At 36.5% G+C, this 21,097-nt stretch overlaps 1 protein-coding gene across 1 annotated transcript; it reads right to left on the reverse strand.

Annotated features, from left to right (window-relative positions):
* Positions 1-3,255: 3,255 nt before the first annotated feature.
* Positions 3,256-13,453, reverse strand: LOC145772323 (uncharacterized). The gene is made up of 6 exons (XM_082584198.1): positions 13,233-13,453; positions 7,721-7,847; positions 5,807-6,002; positions 5,479-5,576; positions 4,469-4,587; positions 3,256-4,372 (listed from the first exon to the last, which is right to left on the reverse strand). The coding sequence occupies exons 1-6, from the start codon at positions 13,443-13,445 to the stop codon at positions 3,941-3,943; spliced, it is 1,185 nt and encodes a 394-aa protein (XP_082440324.1). The 5' UTR covers positions 13,446-13,453; the 3' UTR covers positions 3,256-3,940.
* Positions 13,454-21,097: the final 7,644 nt, after the last annotated feature.

Raw genomic sequence — 21,097 nt, forward strand, 5'->3', positions numbered from 1 at the left:
TTTCTTTTGTAGTTACCAAACAAAGTTCAAAGTAATAATCAACTCTCCTAAAACATGTTCTTTTTAAAAGAGTCAAAACTCAAGAAATTTAAAAAAGGCGAAAATCTTCCAAGCAGTCTAAATTATCTGATATTGTTAGTTCTCCTACGTAAGGATGTTGCTTGCTTTGTATGGAAATCTCTACCAAAATCACATTAAAGAGGATTGGATTCCGTCAAGTTAACGTAAACTGGTTTCACTAGAAAAATGTTCTGACTGCACTGGGCTTGAGGACTTTGCATACGACTTGTGTGTGGAGGGCAAGTTTGAGCAATAGCTTCTTGGCAATAATTATGTGTGCTGTATATTCGAATGTGATAGCCTTTGCAGGAAAGCGAGTCAAAAGTAAAATCAGAGTGCTTAGTAAGTTTGTATTATTGTAATATATGTTTTAATACTATCGAGTTAAAAAAATTGTCAGGTATAGCAGATCAAATATATTACGTACATCAATTTAGCCTAAGCATATCCTATAATCTGGGCGTACCATATTTTCATTGCCTAAAAAGAGAACACGTTTCGCCAGCACGTACAATTTTACGCATAAAGAATTTTTTACATCTTTTTAGATACAATTATAACCCTAACTATTATATAACTAAATTAAATGATACGAGATGTTCTACTGATGCAAATTAAGCTAAACTATCACAAGATGTATACAGTGACAATCTGCTTTTATTCCGACGTTTCGTCAATCAGACACGACTGACTTCTTCAGGGGGCTAGACCAGGTAGTGGCTACCTGTCTAGCATGGCAAAACACAGGACATATTGCTGAAAACAACTAAACATGCAAAATGAAAATTCAACTTCTGGACAAAAACTTATCGCGCGCAAAGTTTGAAATAAGTTAGAAAAAAGGGGGACTTAATTGCGATCAACAAGAAACTTAAATAACAACAAGATAGGAGAGTGAACGGCATGAGTCATGAATCGAGTTTTGTACGCACTACTGCACAGTTTTACAATCAGCATGAAACCAATTTAAAAAAACGTCAAATCAGCACTTACAATAGTTTTTTGTAGATAGCGGGAAAAGAGATGCCATCATTGCGATTCATTACATGAACATTACGATTCATTACATTACATTCCAAGAAAGCATGCTTGCCAACGACAACCTAAAAGTTTAGTACCCCCATCTACCCAGTATAAGTCTTTTGTTTCTTTACCTTATGTTAAGGGAGTTTCTGAAAAAATTCGGCGTATCTTAAATGAAATTGGTGTAAAAGTCGCTTTGAAACCTTTCTTGACAATAAGTAAATTTTTGCCATCTTTAAAAGACCCCTTGAATCAAAGCGAAATCTCAGGTTTAGTGTACCAAGTTTCTTGTGATGATTGCAATTTAATTTATGTTGGCCAAACAAAACGAGATCTCAAATCTCGCATTAATGAACACAAAAGAGCTTTCAAATATCAACGCCCTGAACATTCCGCTCCTTGCATGCATGCCATAACTTCAGATCATAAAATAACTTGGAGCAATTCTAAAAGTTGAAAGTGATTATAAAAAGCGAATGTTTTCTGAAAGTTGGTTCATCAATCAAAAGCCTCATGTATTGAATCGCAATGATGGCATCTCTTTTCCCGCTATCTACAAAAAAACTATTGTAAGTGCTGATTTGACGTTTTTTTAAATTGGTTTCATGCTGATTGTAAAACTGTGCAGTAGTGCGTACAAAACTCGATTCATGACTCATGCCGTTCACTCTCCTATCTTGTTATTTAAGTTTCTTGTTGATCGCAATTAAGTCCCCCTTTTTTCTAACTTATTTCAAACTTTGCGCGCGATAAGTTTTTGTCCAGAAGTTGAATTTTCATTTTGCATGTTTAGTTGTTTTCAGCAATATGTCCTGTGTTTTGCCATGCTAGACAGGTAGTCACTACCTGGTCTAGCCCCCTGAAGAAGTCAGTCGTGTCTGATTGACGAAACGTCGGAATAAAAGCAGATTGTCACTGTATACATCTTGTGATAGTTTAGCTTAATTTGCACCAGTAGAACATCTCGTATCATTTAATTTAATGCCTGGTGAACAGCCTCATTCAATTTTCAGTATTATATAACTACTTAACTATTATAACTATAACTACTATTAACACAACTATTATAACCCTATATGCAGCAAAAAGAAGATAAATTTATTTGTCATATTTCGCCCATGAATATTTTGCAGTTCCCTTAACCATGGCCTGATTTGTTACGTTCTGCAACGCTTTTTCAGATTTTGCCAACTTTTGGTCACTGTCTGAAATGTCTGTCTGAATGAAACTTTCAAAAATTATATTTTAAGATCTTTTTTTACTCCCTTCCCCAGGTGATAATGAATTTCACCATCACAAGGATTGGAAAAACAAAGACAGCTTGACCCAGAAAACTTTAGTCACACTGCTAGCCACTAGCTAACAGTCTGCTTGAACGTTTTTAAATTTACTTTTTCTCTTTTTTTTGTGCTTCCCTAAGGCAACAAAAAGCTTTACAATATATTATTAAGTCAGAAAAAAATCTAATGTTTAGAAAATTTCAGTCAGACAGCAATGATGGAAAAAAATTACAAAATGTTAAAATAAGACAGCATTTCCAGGTAGCCTAACCTTCAACTTTTTTTTAGTAAGAAATGGTCAGCTTTCCCGAAAGTGTAGTACTAGTAGTAGTCCAGTTTTAATCCGGTGATGTCCCCGTAACCGAGGGTTGCCGGATTCACTTCCAAGTGTTTTGATCGCCTTCATACCCTGCCTCAGGCCCGGATTTAGGGGGGGGCAGAGGGGGCAGGTGCCCCGGGCCCCCCGACTTTTGAAGGGCCCCCCTACGAGGAAAAAATGTTGTGTTATGTGTTATTTTTTTCTTCCTTTCAGCCTTTGAAGTTTCTGCAAAATGCTGTGCAGTTCTGGATTGATGCTACTGTAGACGCAGAGGCAGTTTTTCGCGCCGTAGACGCGAAAATTTTTTTTGCAGGGGGGCCCCCCGATCTAAAAGTGCCCCGGGCCCCCCTTCAGCTAAATCCGGCCCTGCCCTGCCTCCACATCCACATGGAAAGTAGAGTATAAAATTACTTCCCAGAAATATTATTGAACGGGTGCACATTGCACAATCGTTAAGATGCTATATAAACGGATTTAACTAAAAAGCTGTTCCTTTCCTTGCACCACTGTGGCTGCTTCGTGGATAAAATGCATTCTATTTGTATCTAGCAATAGGCTACTTTAGGTGTTAGGCATATTGCACTTTTAGATATTATTTTCGATTCGTTTCATGTAATAAACAAGCCAAACTCGCTGGAAATCAGCAACGTATACAAGCACTGATTCCACATAAAACATATTTGGGTAAAATAATGTCTTTTGGGAAGTGTGAGCATGACGTTTGATATGTCACAATGTAGCCTACCAGACATTTAAAAATGCTTCATGATACCACAACTATGCATTTCATTGTTCCACGAAGTCTATGCAACCAAAACTGCAAGGAAAATGAAAGTAAATCCAGCTTTCCAGTAGGCCTATGTAATACAAAGATGACATGTGAATGAGAGATGCTTAGAACAGAAAACAGTTCATTAATGACTGCAACATTTTGAGCCAAACTATAAGGTCTTTCAAGTTAAGGATAACTAGTTAACTACTGTTAAGGATAATTAACTATATTAATCAAACTACTGAGCTCAATTCAGGGATTCAAGCTGTGGAACAGTCAAAAGTTCAATATAAACACGATTCAACAAAAATAAAGATTAAAAATTTCATGCAAATAGCAATATGAACAGCGCTGCATAGCATATTAAGTGATTACAATATATCAGAAATATTTACGAACTTTGTTTAAGTAGGCTAGTCTGTTCAAAACGAACTTTTACAATAGCTTTTTTAACAAAAGTTTTACGAAATAAATGTTGCATTTGACTCATGGTTTTTGAAGTAGCTTTTTCTTTATTCTTTGATATGTTGCATTGAGAGAAATTTCAAAGTCATCATTTTCAAGCAGCGAATCGTATGCCCGTAAAACCGAAGGTAACTTGGGCTCTGGATTAAGATGTTCTTTTGGAATGACAGTGATAAAGTTTTTCCTTTCTTTCTCTATCGCTATGTGGAATGCATTCGTGTCGTAAAAATTGTCGTAGCCTTTGCATTTAATATAAGCTGGTGTAGTGACTCGCAATATACAGATGCAGTCATTACAAAAATTAGTGTGTTTGTCTACTTTGGTCACTCCAACACCGTCGGGCGACACATAGTTGTCGAATCGACAAACAGAAAACTTCCTTTGCATCAAAAAAGACTGCAACCTTTCAGCAATCTTAACATCTTCTTCGATATTCATTATGCCAAAGTCGTACTGAAAAAGAAAAGGGCTTTGATCAAACTCATCCTCTGCTTCAATGTGTTTATAAAAAATAGTTCATTTTCTCTAAGTTTTCATTGCCAAAATTACCCGAATATTTTCCAATCCAGTAACAGTGTTTGTAGCGCTTACAACTGACACTCCTTCCAGTCGACCGGAAGTATTTGGAACCAACACACTTGATGTAGCTCCTGGTTCATGCACCTCACCTACGGAATAAAACGTAAGCGCTAGTGATCGAATCCAGCACTTGGGATGTTTTACCATTCAACAAACCCAGACGTTAAAATCCGTCATTTTTACATTGATTCAATGTCTGCATACGTTGGAGAGCGTGATTGAACATAATGAATCATTTGACCGAACATATGTCGGAATGGCCCGTTTCGGTGAGTCCGATCCCTATTCGGTGATTTTTTTAATTTTTTTTTTAAATTATCGGGTACCGTAGCCTAATTATCATTGCCGTTTTAGGGTTAGAGGTTAGGAACTCACCGAATAGTAGCAGACCCAACATATGTATGCCACCATTCCCAATGCCGCGGTGGCGTAATAACGTAAATAAATAAAGGCTTGCTCCGTTAGCGAATACTTTAGAGATGATATCAGATAAAAGTTTAGGCTAATTTCACAAAATGTGTTTTAAGATTATTTAATATCAAAAATAGACAAATCTGGAATGAAAACAGCATTAGAGGCAAATGATTTTTTTCCAGAAAATATGCTACGAAGCTTGTCAAACAAAACACAACTCACTCGAGGTTACAACTTGCCGTACTTGATAAATTATGCTGATACATGCATTCTTGGGAAAAAAGACTACATATACAGCTAAAAGTACAATTTGCTAAAATAGCTAATAACGTACGTTTGGCAAACATCAACCAAAACATATTGCATGTATGGGTACGGTAACACGGCAACATAGCTGCGCGATTGATAACAGCAGTTAACACGTCACAAAATAGTCATCAAACATCATGTGCAAAACCGTAGCAAGTCATTAAGAAACATTTTTCACACTACAAAGTTTTACACGATGAAACAATTACAATAGAAAAGTCAAACTCCACTTTGCACAACACAATGTTCATTATTACCTGACAATACACATGCCTCCTTTGTCATTCCAGTACTTCTTAAAGCTTCTATGAGACGGGATTTGGAGGCTTCAATATAGCCATACTTTTCTGTCCACCTAAATTCACACAAAAAATTCTTCAGAAAATTTCTCAACCAGCTATTAAAATAGATTACAACCATAAATCGGGCTTTTGACGTTCTTGTCTTTGCAAACAATACTTTCACATAGATTTTATTGGAAATACTTGAAACATGTGTGCTGCTAAACTAGCGATACAACTGTGTCTGTGTATGTCGGCATGGCTCTTCTAAGATCAGGAACAAAAAACAATTATTTTTTCTCACCAGTCAAAAAGTGAGACCAATTGCTTAGTAAGATTGAAAGGATAGCGCTTCTTTATTGAGTCTTCTTTATCGTGTAAATGCAATTTGAAAAAGAGTTTGGTGAGGTTTTCATCTGTCATTTTCAATTCTTTAAACTTAATCATCAACGTGTGTCGTTCATCCTGGAAGCCCTTCACTCTGCATTTGATTTCTTGATCTAAATTTAGTGAAAGATTCAAATGTAAATATTCGAAAGTACATTCAATATGTATATATATACTAAATCTTGAAGGTGGTTGGAAATGACAATAATACATTTTCAAAATATGCTACGGTACTTTAAAAATTAAAAACATGAAGCTATAAAGCATCCAGGGACAGACTTCCAATGTCCATGTAAAGGTTTGCAAATAATGTCAGAGCTGGTAAATAAAAAAAGAAATTAAGAAGTAGTGACTTTTCGCATCACTTAAAAGTGCAATTCAATACATATATTATTTTGAATTAAAACTATTGTTTTATGGGCAACCCACTTACTGACATTCAGCCTCAGTTTGAAATAGTAATCCTACCAATACATAAAAGAGGCAGCCTTTTTGATGCAAGGGGAAAACTTTTTATGCGAATAAGTGGAGAAGGATCACTGCTTCCCTATCAAGTCTACATGGAAGATTACTTTTTTGTACCATAAGCATTAAGCAGACTGTAAATTCAAAATATTATGCATTTTCTAAGGGGGATTTTTAGTAGAAGCATCATTTACTGAGCATTTTTTTTACCGATTATATATATACCTGTTTTTATACAATGCAGCTTCTTCACAAAGCACTTGCCGTGACACAAAAGTTACCCAACAAATTGAAACAACAAAATACAAGCTAAGTACACACGAAAAGTCTAGTGCATCATCAACGCATTCCATTGTAGCTTGATTATAATTTAAAGTACGGTAACTTTAAAGCAAAAGGTCGGCCCTGTAAGCTGTCTCTTGTCAAAAAGTCATAAGCCCTATTGATCATTGTTGTCCGCAATATTTAGTCTTTTCTCCATGATACATAAATTGATGAATATAAACAATAAACACTATTTATACAACAAAAAGTGCTCAATTTCTATTTGAATAAGGACCTTCTGATGATCCCCTTTTAGGGTGAAACAGGCTGTAGAGGTTTTAGGGAGTAATAACTATATTTTATCATATGTAATTAGTTTTTGAAATTTGTCAATGTTTTCTATCCACCCGATATAGCATTGTTTTTAAGACAATTTTTGATTAACATCCTTGATCCCATCATCAATGTTACGTTCCCTGTAGCTCCCTGTGTTGCATATATGCAACAAAGATTTATGGAAAGCACATGACTCTGGAAGAGTAGAGTGAATATTTGTGATGAAAATGAAACTAAAAAATACTTTCAAGAGACCCTTTATAGCTCAATGTTGCAAATTTGTAAACTATTGTACTGCTAATATTTGTTTTGGTTGTACAAAGTTACAACTTTTTGAAAAAAAATTCTGACCACTTGATTTTTTTTCTTGGGTGCTATGGGTTGACAAAAGTTACAGGTAACATGTAGCCCATTCTTGCATTACTGCAGTCCTAAAGCAATAGAAAATTTTTTTATTCAACTTCACAGCTTGCACACACACTTTCGGCTCCAGGCCTGAGAAACTATCACCTTCGGTCTGGAGCCGAAGTAGAATAAGAAGGCTGAAGCTGGAACCAAAGGTCGTTCCATCACTAGTAGTATGGTGTATAAGTATGAGATGTGCAATGCTGCGCTTGCAACTGTTTGTTAGAGTCGCTGGCGACTACGGTAGGCATTTAGGAGTTTGCGAATTCATGTTATACATATAATAGTTTCTACAAAATATTTAAATAAAAAAAACTAATGATTGTGAAAAAAACAAAGAAAATTTATATAAAATATGAACCTTGATATTCCAACCACCAAAGCTGTTTCATAAGACATAGATCTGCCTTGTCTAAAATCTCAGCAACTTGACGTGGAGTTGCTTTATCTTGATTGTTTTCATGCCACTTTTCCACCATATGAAGTATCTATAAATGCATAACAAAACAAAAAATCAATATTGTAGTGCTTATGCTTGCCATATACTCGAGACCAGTGGTTCTTAAACTGGGGGGGGGGTGTGCTCCTGGGGGGCACAAACATAGTAGGATGTTGCAAAAAGTATGCTACTGCTATGTTGTAAAAGCCTTAAACAGAAATGTTGTTAACACATCTTATTTGGTGCCACCATTATACCTGGTGAAGTTACCTAGTTTTGACTTCATTTCTTGAGGTTTTTATTTAGTCTATTGTTTGGTAACCATAGCTGTTTGTGACACTATTTTGTGTGAAAGTGGCTTTTCTGTATAATACTTGTCTTACAAGTGTGAACTTTGAAGACCAAGCTCGGAACAAACTTACATATATGTGAACTTGACATCTCAACTAAGCCACGAATTAAACTGCTGGCTTCGTAAAAGCAGCTATATCTTCTTCTTATTAATGCAAGGAAAACTAGATTGTGATCCACTTAAATTTTTGATTTATGTACGGTATGAATTCAGAGATGGGCGTGATCTTGATCTTGAAGATCACTTTTTTTTGTGTGATCTTGATCTTGAAGAACAATAAGATTAAGATCACTTTAAAATTGAAGTTTACTTACTAGAAAGAGGCATTTTTTTAGAACAAATGTATACTGTGCACAGTAGTTAGTGGCAACTACAGTACTAACATTAAGCCACTGTTAATATGATATGTGTCCAACAAAAGACGATTTAAAGTCTCCATCTAATCTGGTCAGTGTTGCCATGTCAAAATTGAAAAAAGTTTTTGTGTTGGTCATAATAAAGAAGTCAATTTCCGTGTACTTTATGTTGACGTATAATAAAAATGATTTAACTTTGTTCACAATTTATATGTGTGAATTTTAAAGAAATGTTTACTTTCTTTGACCCAATTTTAGATGTTTCAAAAGTCTAGAATGGCGGTGTTAAAAAATCTGGACTCTAGCCGACTTTAGTCATGTAAAGTGGTTTATTGCAGCAAATCAACCAAACCAAGACTAGTTTAGGGTCTGAGTAATACTCAGTGAGTATGGAGCGGTTTGTCTGACCGCAAACCTCTGAACTTTTTTGATAGCAGACAACAGTATCAAGGTTGCCAGATGGATAAATGGTGCAATAAACATTGACATAATACAGTGAAAGTTAAAACTACTTAGTAACACGTATAAAGACTCCCACATAAACCAGACAAAAATTTGGTAAAAAATGATGCAGTTCAAAATTTATGTTTATTTATTTATTATAAACAAAAAGTATAAAACTAAATGCAAATTTTGCAACTTCTTCAGTACTACTATAATTAACCTCGGCCTTGGGTGTGACATTGCGATTTTACGCAAACTACGTCAACAATTGATAGGCCTAATAGCAACAGTCACTAACTTATTACAATTCTTAGGCCAGCGATCGAGTAGTTAAAAGTAAAAGTTAGCAATACCAACTGTATACCTTTACCCAGGTTGCTTATAGTAATTATTTTTTGCAACATCATTGATCAAAAACTTCATTTTCTTTTTCAAGTGCACAAAAAGTGATCTTGAAAGTGATTTTGATCTTCAAGATCACGATCTTGATCTTCAAGATCACATAGTTTGGTGATCTTGATCTTCAAGATCACCTATTCTTGGTGATCTTGATCTTCAAGATCACCAATACTGGTGATTTTGCCCATCTCTGGGTATGATAAAAAATAAGATTGCTTTGTTTTAAAACCAAAACATGTAAACTTTATGCAGTTTGACTTTGCTTTATAACTTCACAAGAAAAGGGGAAAACAAAGTTTTATAAGTGACGCTAAGCAAAGAAATGCTGCCTATAATAGAGTTGTAACTTATTGCTTTCAACAACTTCAGCTTTGTTCTATTTTTTCTTTAGATCTTTTAAGGGTACGACATAGGTTGCACCCAGTTCGACAAAAGTGTTTTCTTTTAAAAACTTAAATAAAATTTCACAGCGATGATAGTGTTTTTTGCTGTTTCAACCTCTGCCTTTTACACAGTGATGTACGCACAATCGCGCATACAAAAAATATTGACGCCGTCAGCGTAAACGCAAACGTTTGAAAAAACATACGCCGTATGCATCAACGCAACTTGTAAAAAAAGTTGGCGGCGTCAACGTCAGCGCGTACACTAGCGTAAACTAATTTTGTTTGCTAGGTGCCAAGTTAAGGTTGTGGATTTTCTTCTACCGTTACAAAAAAGCTAGAAAATATGCATCTTGCTAACATTGTTTAGCATAATAACTAGGGCATAGCAGTAAGATTGCATGCAATTTTGTTTGGTAAGTAGATATTCACCAAAAAACATTTTCAAATTGCAACACAATTTCAAAAATTGAACAATTAAATTAATAATAATAAATATTTGATGTTGTAAGCACCGAGGTGCTTTTTCATCATTCTGATATACATAACGCATTTGCTGTTAATTAGGTTAACAGCTAGTTTCATAACTAATAATTCCAACCATCAATAACATTGAACTTTACATTTCCAATTAAAAAAAAATACTAAACTTTTATCCAGAAAAACATAAAATGAAGTAATAATAATTTTAATTGGTGCTTATTGTCACAAAAGTGCCATTAGAAATGTGATGTAAAAGCAGAGATGTACGTATACGCCGCAAATTTTATGCCGCATACTTGCGGCGTAGATTTTTTGTTTGCGCTAATGCTTGCGGCCACATTTTTTTGGATAGTTTGCGCTTGAGTCTACGCCGTAAAGTTTTCGCGGTTTTTTAGCGCATAGCGTCAACGCATACTTTTTATTGTATTTTTTTCTCTACAACACGCCAATACCTTCCAGCGCTGCAGTTGAAAGAATGTTTTCAATGGGCAAAGACATATTGGAACCAAAACACAGCAAAATGTCAGATGAACACTTTCAGATGCGTGTGTTTCTTCGTGGAAATTCAAAATAAAACTTGTTTGTTTCGAGTGGTTTGTACCATATGAATGCTTGGCACCTTCTTCTTCAATTGCCTTGCCTGAACCAGGCATCGACGGCCTCAGATGAATAATTAGACCAAATGTTCCTATTATATGTTGCATGGATGATTGTTTCTGTCTTGTCGTTAAATTGTTCCAGATGTGTTTGTCTTTGTCTGCCAGGTGCCCGCTTTCCAAAAATTTTACCAGTTAAAGAGAGATGCTCCAGTTTTTGCTTTCTTACTAGGCAGTGGCTATTTGACCGGCTCCGGTCTTTGAATCTGAAACACTATTTGACCGGTCATGACGTCACTGCATAAGCGCTTTTTTCTTTTTCTCTTTCAAAGCAACAGACGAGAAGCGCCGATATAAGTTCTAACTTCAACACGTTTTCTTCAACTCAGTCCGTGGCGCGTGCGATACGTCTCCGGCTGCCAATCTAGAGGGGATGAGTTCGATACCATCCGGAAGCATTATTTTTTTCATTTTTTTTATCTAAATTTTGATTGACCCGAAGCGCATTTATGTGGTCAATTTTTAATTTGAGTAGCCTACAGTCCAAGTTAGTTAATAGTTCTCAAGTATAGTTCTCAAGTTAGTTATATACAATACTTCTTTTAAAAGAAATGATAATGGTAAAACCATTTTTTAAAGAAGAATTGTATATAACTAACTTGAGAGAAAAATGTAGGGTCGTTCGGCAACACACGTTCACTTATGACAATCGGAAAATTACCAAGAGAAATTCTCAAATTCCAGCAAATTAAAAAAACTCTAACAGTATTACTCACATTTGAAAAGACATAAAAAATGGGCTGTAGGCTACAGTACTCAAATTAAAAATTGACCACAAAAATGCGCTTCGGGTCAAAATTTAGATTAAAAAATGAAAAAATAAGAATGCTTCCAGATGGTATCGAACTCATCCCCTCTAAATTGGCAGCCGGAAACGTATCGCACGCGCCACGGACTGAGTTGGAGAATACGTGTTGAAGTTAGAACTTATATCGGCGCTTTTCGTCTGTTGCTTTGAAAGAGAAAAAAAAAAAAGCGCTTATGTAGTGACGTCATGACCGGTCAAATAGTGTTTCAGATTCAAAGACCGGAGCCGGTCAAATAGCCACTGCCTTCTTACTACATGGCCGAGAAATTTATATTGTCTGGTTTTCATACTTTTTAACAGAGTTCTGGTTTGGTTCACTTGGAATGATGAAAAAGCACCTCGGTGCTTACAACATCAAATATTTATTATTATTAATTTAATTGTTCAATTTTTGAAAGGCAGTGGCTATTTGACCGGCGCCGGTCTTTGAATCTGAAACACTATTTGACCGGTCATGACGTCACTATACAGTCACTTTTTTCTTTTTCTCTTTCAAAGCAAAAGACGAGAAGCGCATATAAGTTCTAAATCCGACCATCTCACTCAACTCGTAACGTGGCGCATGCGATACGTGGCCGCCTCCGACTCTAGAGGGACTGAGTTCGATACTACCCGAAAGCGTTCTTTTTTTTTATTTATTTTTTTTTAACTGAATTTTGACACGAAGTGCATTTTTTAGTCAGTTTTTAATTATTTTTTATGTCTTTTCAAATGTGAGTAATAAAGTTAGAGTTTTTTTAATTTGCTGGAATTTGAGAATTTCTCTGGGTAATTTTCCGATTGTGGCCGTGCTAACTACTGATACGGTATATAGCCTACATAATTTTTCAATTCAGGCACGTTTTAAACTTTTCAAGGTTTTGCCACGTCTTCCCGTTCATTAACGTGCTGGGAGGTCTATATGTATCGATTTTTGTAGTTAGTATCTTTTTCGTCCCGGACGCGTTAATGACGAAAAATAAAATGATTGATTGATGTGACCGTGTTTGCCGAACGAAGCAATACAATTTTGCTCTCAACAAAATGCACTTTGGGTCAAAATTTAGTTAAAAAAAAGAACGCTTCTGGGTAGTATCGAACTCAATCCCTCTAGAATAGGAAGCGGCGACGTACCACACGCGCCACATAACGAGTTGAATAAAATGGTTGGATTCAGAACTTATATGCGCGCTTCTCATCTTTTGCTTTGAAGGAGAAAAAGAAAAAAAGTGACTGGACAATGACGTAATGACGGTCAAATAGTGTTTCAGATTCAAAGACCGGCGCCGGTCAAATAGCCACTGCCTTTTTGAAATTGTGTTGCAATTTGAAAATGTTTTTTGGTGAATATCTACTTACCAAACAAAATTGCATGCAATCTTACTGCTATGCCCTAGTTATTATGCTAAACAATGTTAGCAAGATGCATATTTTCTAGCTTTTTTGTAACGGTAGAAGAAAATCCACAACCTTAATTGATCAGTTTTTGAATTACAAATACTCTGCAATAAGCCAAACGAAAATGAGTGATTTCAAGTTAATAGATACTTAAAACATTTAACACGAGAACCTACCTTCAATGTACGATAATTTTTATAATCGTTATCAATATTTTCAATATCTGCTGTTGTCAAACAAAAGTAACATCTGGCTAATTCATCCCAGTGCTTGGATGAGCAATTCTCCAAAGCTCTACCTAACTTTCTCAAATCTTCAACATGTAATCTTTGATCTATTCTATCTTCAAGAGTACTTGGTATAGCAAAGAGTATTTCAAGGTCAGCCATTGCTTGGTCTGATCTGATTCAGAAATAAGTACGGTACCATACAGAATGCTGGGAAAGTGGGATGCGAGCAATCCTGGCAGCAAAGGAAGAAGTGATGCCAAGTTATTTTTTAAAAACCTGCAAGTCAATCTTACAAGTCCAAAGCAGATAAATCAACAGAAAAACAAGCCCAATAATTTGCAACCAATAACAATCAATATGTGGCACCCAGTTTGAAAGTTCAAATTTTAAATACAATTTTTGCAGTCTATACATTACGTTTGTTTCAAGAATGACACTTATTTACTCCATTCTACGTAATAATTATCTTAAAAAAAGAGGATGCAATGCTCACTGCAATAAAAAAATTTAATTTTAATGTTAAAAGCATGTTTAAAAAAGTTGAATTGGCAAAAGTACAAGAATAAAAAAGTGAACCGCAACTCAAAAAAAAAACAAGCCCACATTTTCGAGAAAAACCGCAATTCTGGCAACACTGAAAGGATGTTAGATTGATTGACAGTTTCGGAGCCAAGTGTTGACAATAGAGAACAGGCTTGCCAGATTGGCCCTTTTTAGAGGTAGTTGGCCCCAAAAAAAATTGTTTGGCCCCTTGACCCTTTGTTTTTAATATTTGGCTCTTTTTGGAAGCAGTTGGAACATACTATCAAACTAGCTATTTAAATATATGTCTTTCGGAAATTGAGACTGAAAAGTGTTATTACGATTTTTTAGACAGTGTTTAGCTGACAATGTTTATGCCAATGCCAAAAATTCGAGTGGAAACACTGTAGAACAGTGGTTTCCAACCTGGGGTTCGCAGACCCCTTGGGGGTCCGTGAGAAAGCATTTGGGGGTCTGTGATTACCTTGATGAATTTTGAAAAAAAAAAATGAAAAGCGACCTTTTTACTTTCATTTCTTTCTTTAAATGCAAATGTGTCAAGCTCAAGCCCGCGAGGATAAACTGTACCGGTATGCATTAAAATAAATCTGCTGCTGCCTACAGTGTGTACATTGACCTTAAACTACATCTACCACAACGCATGTCGATTACAGTCAAATCAGGATTGGCTCGTCTATTACGTTCCGTAATAGAAAGCAGAGAGAAAAATTTTGCGCACACTTGGAAACCCTGCAAATCTCATTTCAACGTTATTTTAATTTAGAACACCTGCCGAACGAAGTTGAAACATCGATTCGAAATCCTTTTCTTTTTGACTTAGTTAGCGATGACGATCTCAGTAAAGATGACCTAATTGATTTGAGATCAAAATAGTTATTACGCATTGAATTTCATTCAATAACTGTGTTTTGGTGCTCACAACTGCAAACCTACCCATTCTTGGCAAAGCAAGCGATTGTTGTTTTGTTACCATTCATAACCACTTACCTTTGCGAGGCAGGATTCTCAGCTCTTGTTACAATAAAAACTAAACATCGAAATCACTTGGACGTTGAAGATGACATGCGTGCTGCACTGTCAAAAACTCAACCTCATTTCAGTCGTTTAGTTCAGGAAAGGCAACAACAGCCTTCTCATTAAATTTGCTGACGTTGAAAAAGTTTCGGCATGGCACTTTGGGTCACCTTAATATTCAAATACTGCTGACATTTCTTGAACAATTCATTTATTTTCTTATTTGAGCAACAGTTTAACCTGATGTTTGCCGCAGGAGTCATAGCGGCAATGCAATATGACACAGTAGGCTACAGTAGTTGAGTAGCATACGGTAATTATTACAATAGTCAATAGTATGTTAATTGAGTTTCAGAAAAAATTTAGGTAGGGGTCCGCAGAATTAATAATTTGTCCAAAGGGGTTTGTGACAACAAAAAGGTTGGGAACCACTGCTGTAGAAGATGAAGATTTGGAATTGTTCTTGTAGAAAGTAGACTGTGTTGTTGTAATGTTGTAACGTTATTGACGTTGTTAACGTTATTATGTTTTATTAGAAACGTTATTAACATGGCAGTGGCTATTTGACCGGCGCCGGTCTTTGAATCTGAAACACTATTTGACCGGTCATGACGTCACAATATAGGCACTTCTTTCTTTTTCTCTTTCAAAGCAAAAGACGAGAAGAGTGCCTATATAAGTTCTAAGTTTGACTATTATGTTCAACTGATTGGGTGGCGCGTGGGATACGTTTCCGGTTAGTGTTCCAGAGGGACTGAGTTCGATACTACACGGAAGCGTTATTTTTATATTTTTAAGTTTTAACTAAATTTTCACCCGAACTGACTCAATCGTTAGGCTGCTGCATTTTTGTGGTCAATTTTTAATTTCAGAAGCCTACAGCCCAATTTTTTATGTCTTTTCAACTATGAGTAATAAAGTCAGAGTTTTTTAATTTTCTTGAATTTGAGAATTTCTCTGGATAATTTTCCGTTCGTCATAAGAGGATGTGACCGTGTTTGCCGAACGACGCAAAAATGTAATGCGTGACCGAACGACGAACTATGAGTAATAAAGTCAGAGTTTTTTAATTTTCTTGAATTTGAGAATTTCTCTGGATAATTTTCCGTTCGTCATAAAAGGATGTGAACGTGTTTGCCGAAGGACGCAAAAATGTAATGCGTCATTCGGCAAACACGGTCACATCCTCTTATGACAAACAGAAAATTAAAATTGACCACAAAAATGCAGCAGCCTAACGATTGAGTCACTTCGGGTCAAAATTTAGTTAAAACTTAAAAAAAAAAAAGACGCTTCCGCAATCCGCGTAGTATCGAACTTATTCCCTCTGGAACACCAACCGGAGACGTATCCCACGCGCCACCCAATCAGTTGAACATAATAGTCGAATTTAGAACTTATATAGGCACTCTTCTCGTCTTTTGCTTTGAAAGAGAAAAAGAAAGAAGTGCCTTTATAGTGACGTCATGACCGGTCAAATAATGTTTCAGATTCAAAGACCGGCGCCGGTCAAATAGCCACTGCCTATTAACATTATTGAACAATTTGGCTCTTTTTTACCCAGTTTGGCCCTTTTTTCGAGATTGTTTGGCTCTTTTTCTCAAAAGCTGTCTGACAACCCTGATAGATAATGCAGAATTAATTCGACGTCGTGCCTCCCTTTTGCAATCTTGGTGACAGGATTGGGCAATCGGGAGGTTGTATGGATAATATCGCAGTGAGGGTTCAATTGGCTTGGAAAAGTTTCCATGAGCTTATTCCTATCCTTATGGACAAGGATATTCCCTTCGATAGTCAAAGTCACATGCATGTACGACATCGGCAGGGGATGACATCGTCGCCACCCCCATGGAACGATGGATCAGCTTTAATGCTTCTGTGACGTGTGATAATGGAAGAGCTGAGATCCATGCTTGGCATCCATCAGCTTGGAGATGTCAAAATGAAGAAGGCTAAGTTGGTACGGAAACAATGTGTGGAATAAGTTGCGCTGTCAAAGAAAACTCAGTCTTGGGAATAACCCACAAAGGGTGGCGACAATGTCGTTCCCTGCCGATGTTGTACCCCGATGTCGTCCCCTCATACATCGGGACACGCAATCATTAACGCCACCAGAAAAAGCTTCATATGCGGCGGCTGTTGGATTTTAGCTCGATCGTCAATGGCCATGTCGTCCCCGGTGAGTGATTGTGAATAACGCTGCCGAAAAGACTTGATATTTGCTAGGAATAAGCTTTTTTTGCTGAAGTATAGGCCACAAAAGCAGAATTGCGAAAGTACGCTATTACATTTTAAATATTTTATTGTGGTGTTTATTACGTTATTCTTTCAGTTTAGTACAATTTGTGGGATTAGTTGAGGAGCAAAACAAAAAAACAATCAATTTGGTAGGCTACGGTACGGTACCATTTTTAAAAGTCTCTGATTTAATTGGATTATATTTCAAAAATAAAAATTAATTTCTAGGTAATTTTGTTTTTTTTTCAAATGTTTGCTAAAAAAGGAAAAGATAGCAAAAATTTTGTTTTGACTTGAAAAAGTTTGTTTCGAACAACCCTAATTTTTACTTACATTTAAATGGATGCCACCAATGTCATCCCCTGAATTTTGTGGCCCTCTGTATGAGGAAAGCATCATATTTCCATTCATTGTCAGTTACATAAATAATGAGAAACAAAATGATTTCATTAATTACACATGAGAACATGATTACTTTTGAGTCATTCTTACACCTTGTGCACTTGTTCAAACAAAAAAGCTTGCTAAGTGAGTTCTTGGGTGTACTACTGTACTCGCATAGTCAAGCACTGCACACTGATATATCAAACTGAAATTCACTTTGTAGCACTACTGGAAGAACTGTTACATAATCAAGCATTTCCGATAAATGATTATATATTCGAGAGTCATTCCATTATAATTCAACAGATTTTCTTCAAAAAGTCATTCCGCCCCTCTTGGAATTTTTTTGTTTTTAAATATGTTGATGTGCATGAAATTTTGAGTGCAACAAAACAAAATTATGAAAACTGATCAACCGGTTCACTAGATATGCCATTTTGAAATTTGTTGATCACTTGGTGCATAGGCGCCTAACTATTTTTTTGGCGTGGGGGCGAAAGCGTGTTTCACCAGCAGCAACGTAAATTCAGCGAAATGTCATGCAGATGGATGACGTAATTATGTCGTCACACTAGAATTGCTTTTATTGCCACACTCGGAGTTATCGCTACGTTCGACCTACCGTTAATTATTATAAACAAAACTCGACCAAAACACATGCTATGCGTCTGCGTTGGCTAGCGGTTGATGGACTGCGATTCTTTAAGCTAAGCACAACATAAAGTTTAGCAACGAACTAGATTTATTAGCATAAAACAAGAGACGAAAAGGTTTACTAAAAGGTATTGTCTGTAAATGGAATGAAAATACTAACTTGATCATACGCTTGAAAATATACCTGTTGAAAGCAAAATCATTCATTTTACATCAATTCAACAGCACGTCACCTTGAATAAATTTAAAAGTTACTGACATCCGTAAACAGCCCTTGAAAAATAGTTACGGAGAGACGTTTGATTAAGTTTTCGACTTGAGATTGCTCCCTTTTCACTACAATATCGCAACTTATCACAGACCAGCTTTCAAGTTTCAATTCGCGGTAATACGCCCGTTTTCGTGTTGCAGATGAAACAAAAGATGCGCATATTCCCCGCCTTTGATCAGGTTTCTATGGCAACGGTCGTGTGTGCGCCATGCAGTTTGCGCGAGTCCATTGTTGCGTTGATTATGCCGCGTGTGCACAATGCGGTTTGTACCAGCCCTTGTTGCGTTGGTTAGTGGTTACCTCGGGCCGAGACTTCAAGTTCATTTTCACAGCAAGCGATTCACTGCCGCGACAATTCTCTGCAGAGGTTTCGACTTTCGAAAGCGATATCGAGTCTGTTTGCATGCGCATAAAGCTAAACGCACGCTGCGTCAACGTAGCAAATTATGTTGTTTTTGGGTGCATTCAACATCTGATGATATCCATTCAATCGACGCAAAATGGTAGATTTTTGCTATGTCTCAGGCTGCAAATTCAGTCATTTTACATTGATTCAATGTCTGCAGACGTTAAATCAATGTAAAAATGACAGATTTTTTTTGTCTGGTGTGGGATTGTAGCATCACTACTCGTTCTAGTGATTATTTAGCGCGAAGCTGTTGCGGTTTGCATTTAAAAATGTTTTCCTGCTGCCGATCGCTAGTTCATCTATTGTTTTATGTATCAATGCAGCATAAAAAGTTGCTCCCACGCATAAATATGCGTGGGGGCCTGGCCCCCACGGGTTAGGCGCCTATGACTTGGTGACACTGATGAGTTCTCAAACATAAAAATTTCATTTGTTGCGCCCCCTGATGATAGAGAGGTGATCAAACATTCGATTTCACTATTTTTAAGGGTGAGGATTCCAAAAATGCAAGTGTTTTCTGTGTATTACTATCACAAAAAAAGTTATAGCCACTTTTATTGTCTTTAGGTGGTCGCAAAAAGACGCCCAAAAAGCTTTGTGGGAATCCACGTAGAGTGAAAAAATTTTTTTTATAAGATAATCAAAGATGTCTTTTATTACAAAAAAGAAAAAAATTAGAGGTGTTTTTTGTTATTTTTTTTTTAATATCATTTTAAAGTAAAGTATGGTTTTTACAGAATTTGTCCATTTCCAAGCCTTACATTGTTGCTCTTGTGTCATGTAATAATGGGCACACCAATGACATCATAATGGTTATTATTTTTTAACAATCAGCAGCTGTTAGTTGAGGTTCAAAATGGCTGCTCTTTTAAACCTGACTGCTTCCCTATTGTGTTTTCTGTCTGAGAACACCCTGTGTAGGTTAGTTAGTAGGTGTTGTGAGTAGAAGGTATTGAGATGGAGGATTGCACTGTTGGAAAAAAAGTAGTATATATATAGTACTTGTCATTTGAAATCAATATTTAATGATTCGAATATTTTTTCAGAAAGTAAGCAAAATGATGATTGCAAATTGTTGACATTGGCAGTTCCTCTTTTTCAAGTTCAATCCCAGATCTCCATAGAACTAACTTTGTTTCAGTTTCAGAAAGGTCAGACAAAGCTCTGTAGCCGTCTTTACGGCTATACCATTTCAAATGACAAGTACTACAGTACTACTTTTCTTTTCCAACAGTGCAATCCTCCATCTCAATACCTTCTACTCACAACACCCACTAACCTACACAGGGTGTTCTCAGACAGAAAACACAATAGGGAAGCAGTCAGGTTTAAAAGAGCAGCCATTTTGAACCTCAACTAACAGACTGATTGTTAAAAAATAATAACCATTACAGGCCTTAAAACTCGTGTTTTTGTCCGGCAGCCATCGTGGCCTACCGAGAGCTCCTTCTTGGCGGCCAAATCTGCATGCTTGGAGGCCAAAATAACGATAGCACAAGTAAATAGAATTAAACTTGCAACAATGCCAAAGTGATCACTTAATCTTAGTGTTATTGAAGTCTAGGCGTCCTGCTATAGAATCGTTGTAACACGCAATAACTGTTTTATCGGGATTGTATTCCGGTATTGCGGGACCATCTAACGACACTAAATTGTTTCAACTGCATACCGCCTTTCATAAAACCTGACCATTTATACCGTTATGATGTCACCATTTAGGGTGTGTGTGAACTGTGAAGTCACTAACCCACAGCCGAAACATTTCTCAACTCTGAAGACACGTGTTTTCCCCTCGGATGTCAACTAACCTTCCCAGACAACAAAATCCGTCATTTTTACATTGATTCTACGTTTGCAGTAGTTAAATCAGGGTAAAAATGACGAATTTTGTTGTCTGGGTAATTCTCCTTTTTAACAACGATTTCCGACAACATTGAATCAACATAAAAACGACAATATTGCCAGCCAATGTAAATTAGCACTTCGGATTAACACTTTGTTAAAATAAAAGCAGGGAATTACAAACAAGACTTATAGCGGGTGATCGCAGCTGGATATTTTCGATACAATAGCAAATGTTTCCGCACAATCCACGATCATTCTATTGCAAAATTAAATAATTAGCTGAAGAAATCGGCGGCCAAATTGGTCGACTGAGGAGGTAGCACCGGCGGTCATTCAAGCACTACTTAGCGGCCATGGCCGCCGGCTGCTTTAAGGCTTGCCATTATGATGTCATTGGTGTGCCTATTATTACATGACACAAGAGCAACAATGTAAGGCTTGGAAATGGACAAA

Source organism: Aplidium turbinatum, chromosome 6 (genome assembly GCF_918807975.1).
Source record: "Aplidium turbinatum chromosome 6, kaAplTurb1.1, whole genome shotgun sequence".
NCBI classification, from domain to species: domain Eukaryota; kingdom Metazoa; phylum Chordata; class Ascidiacea; order Aplousobranchia; family Polyclinidae; genus Aplidium; species Aplidium turbinatum.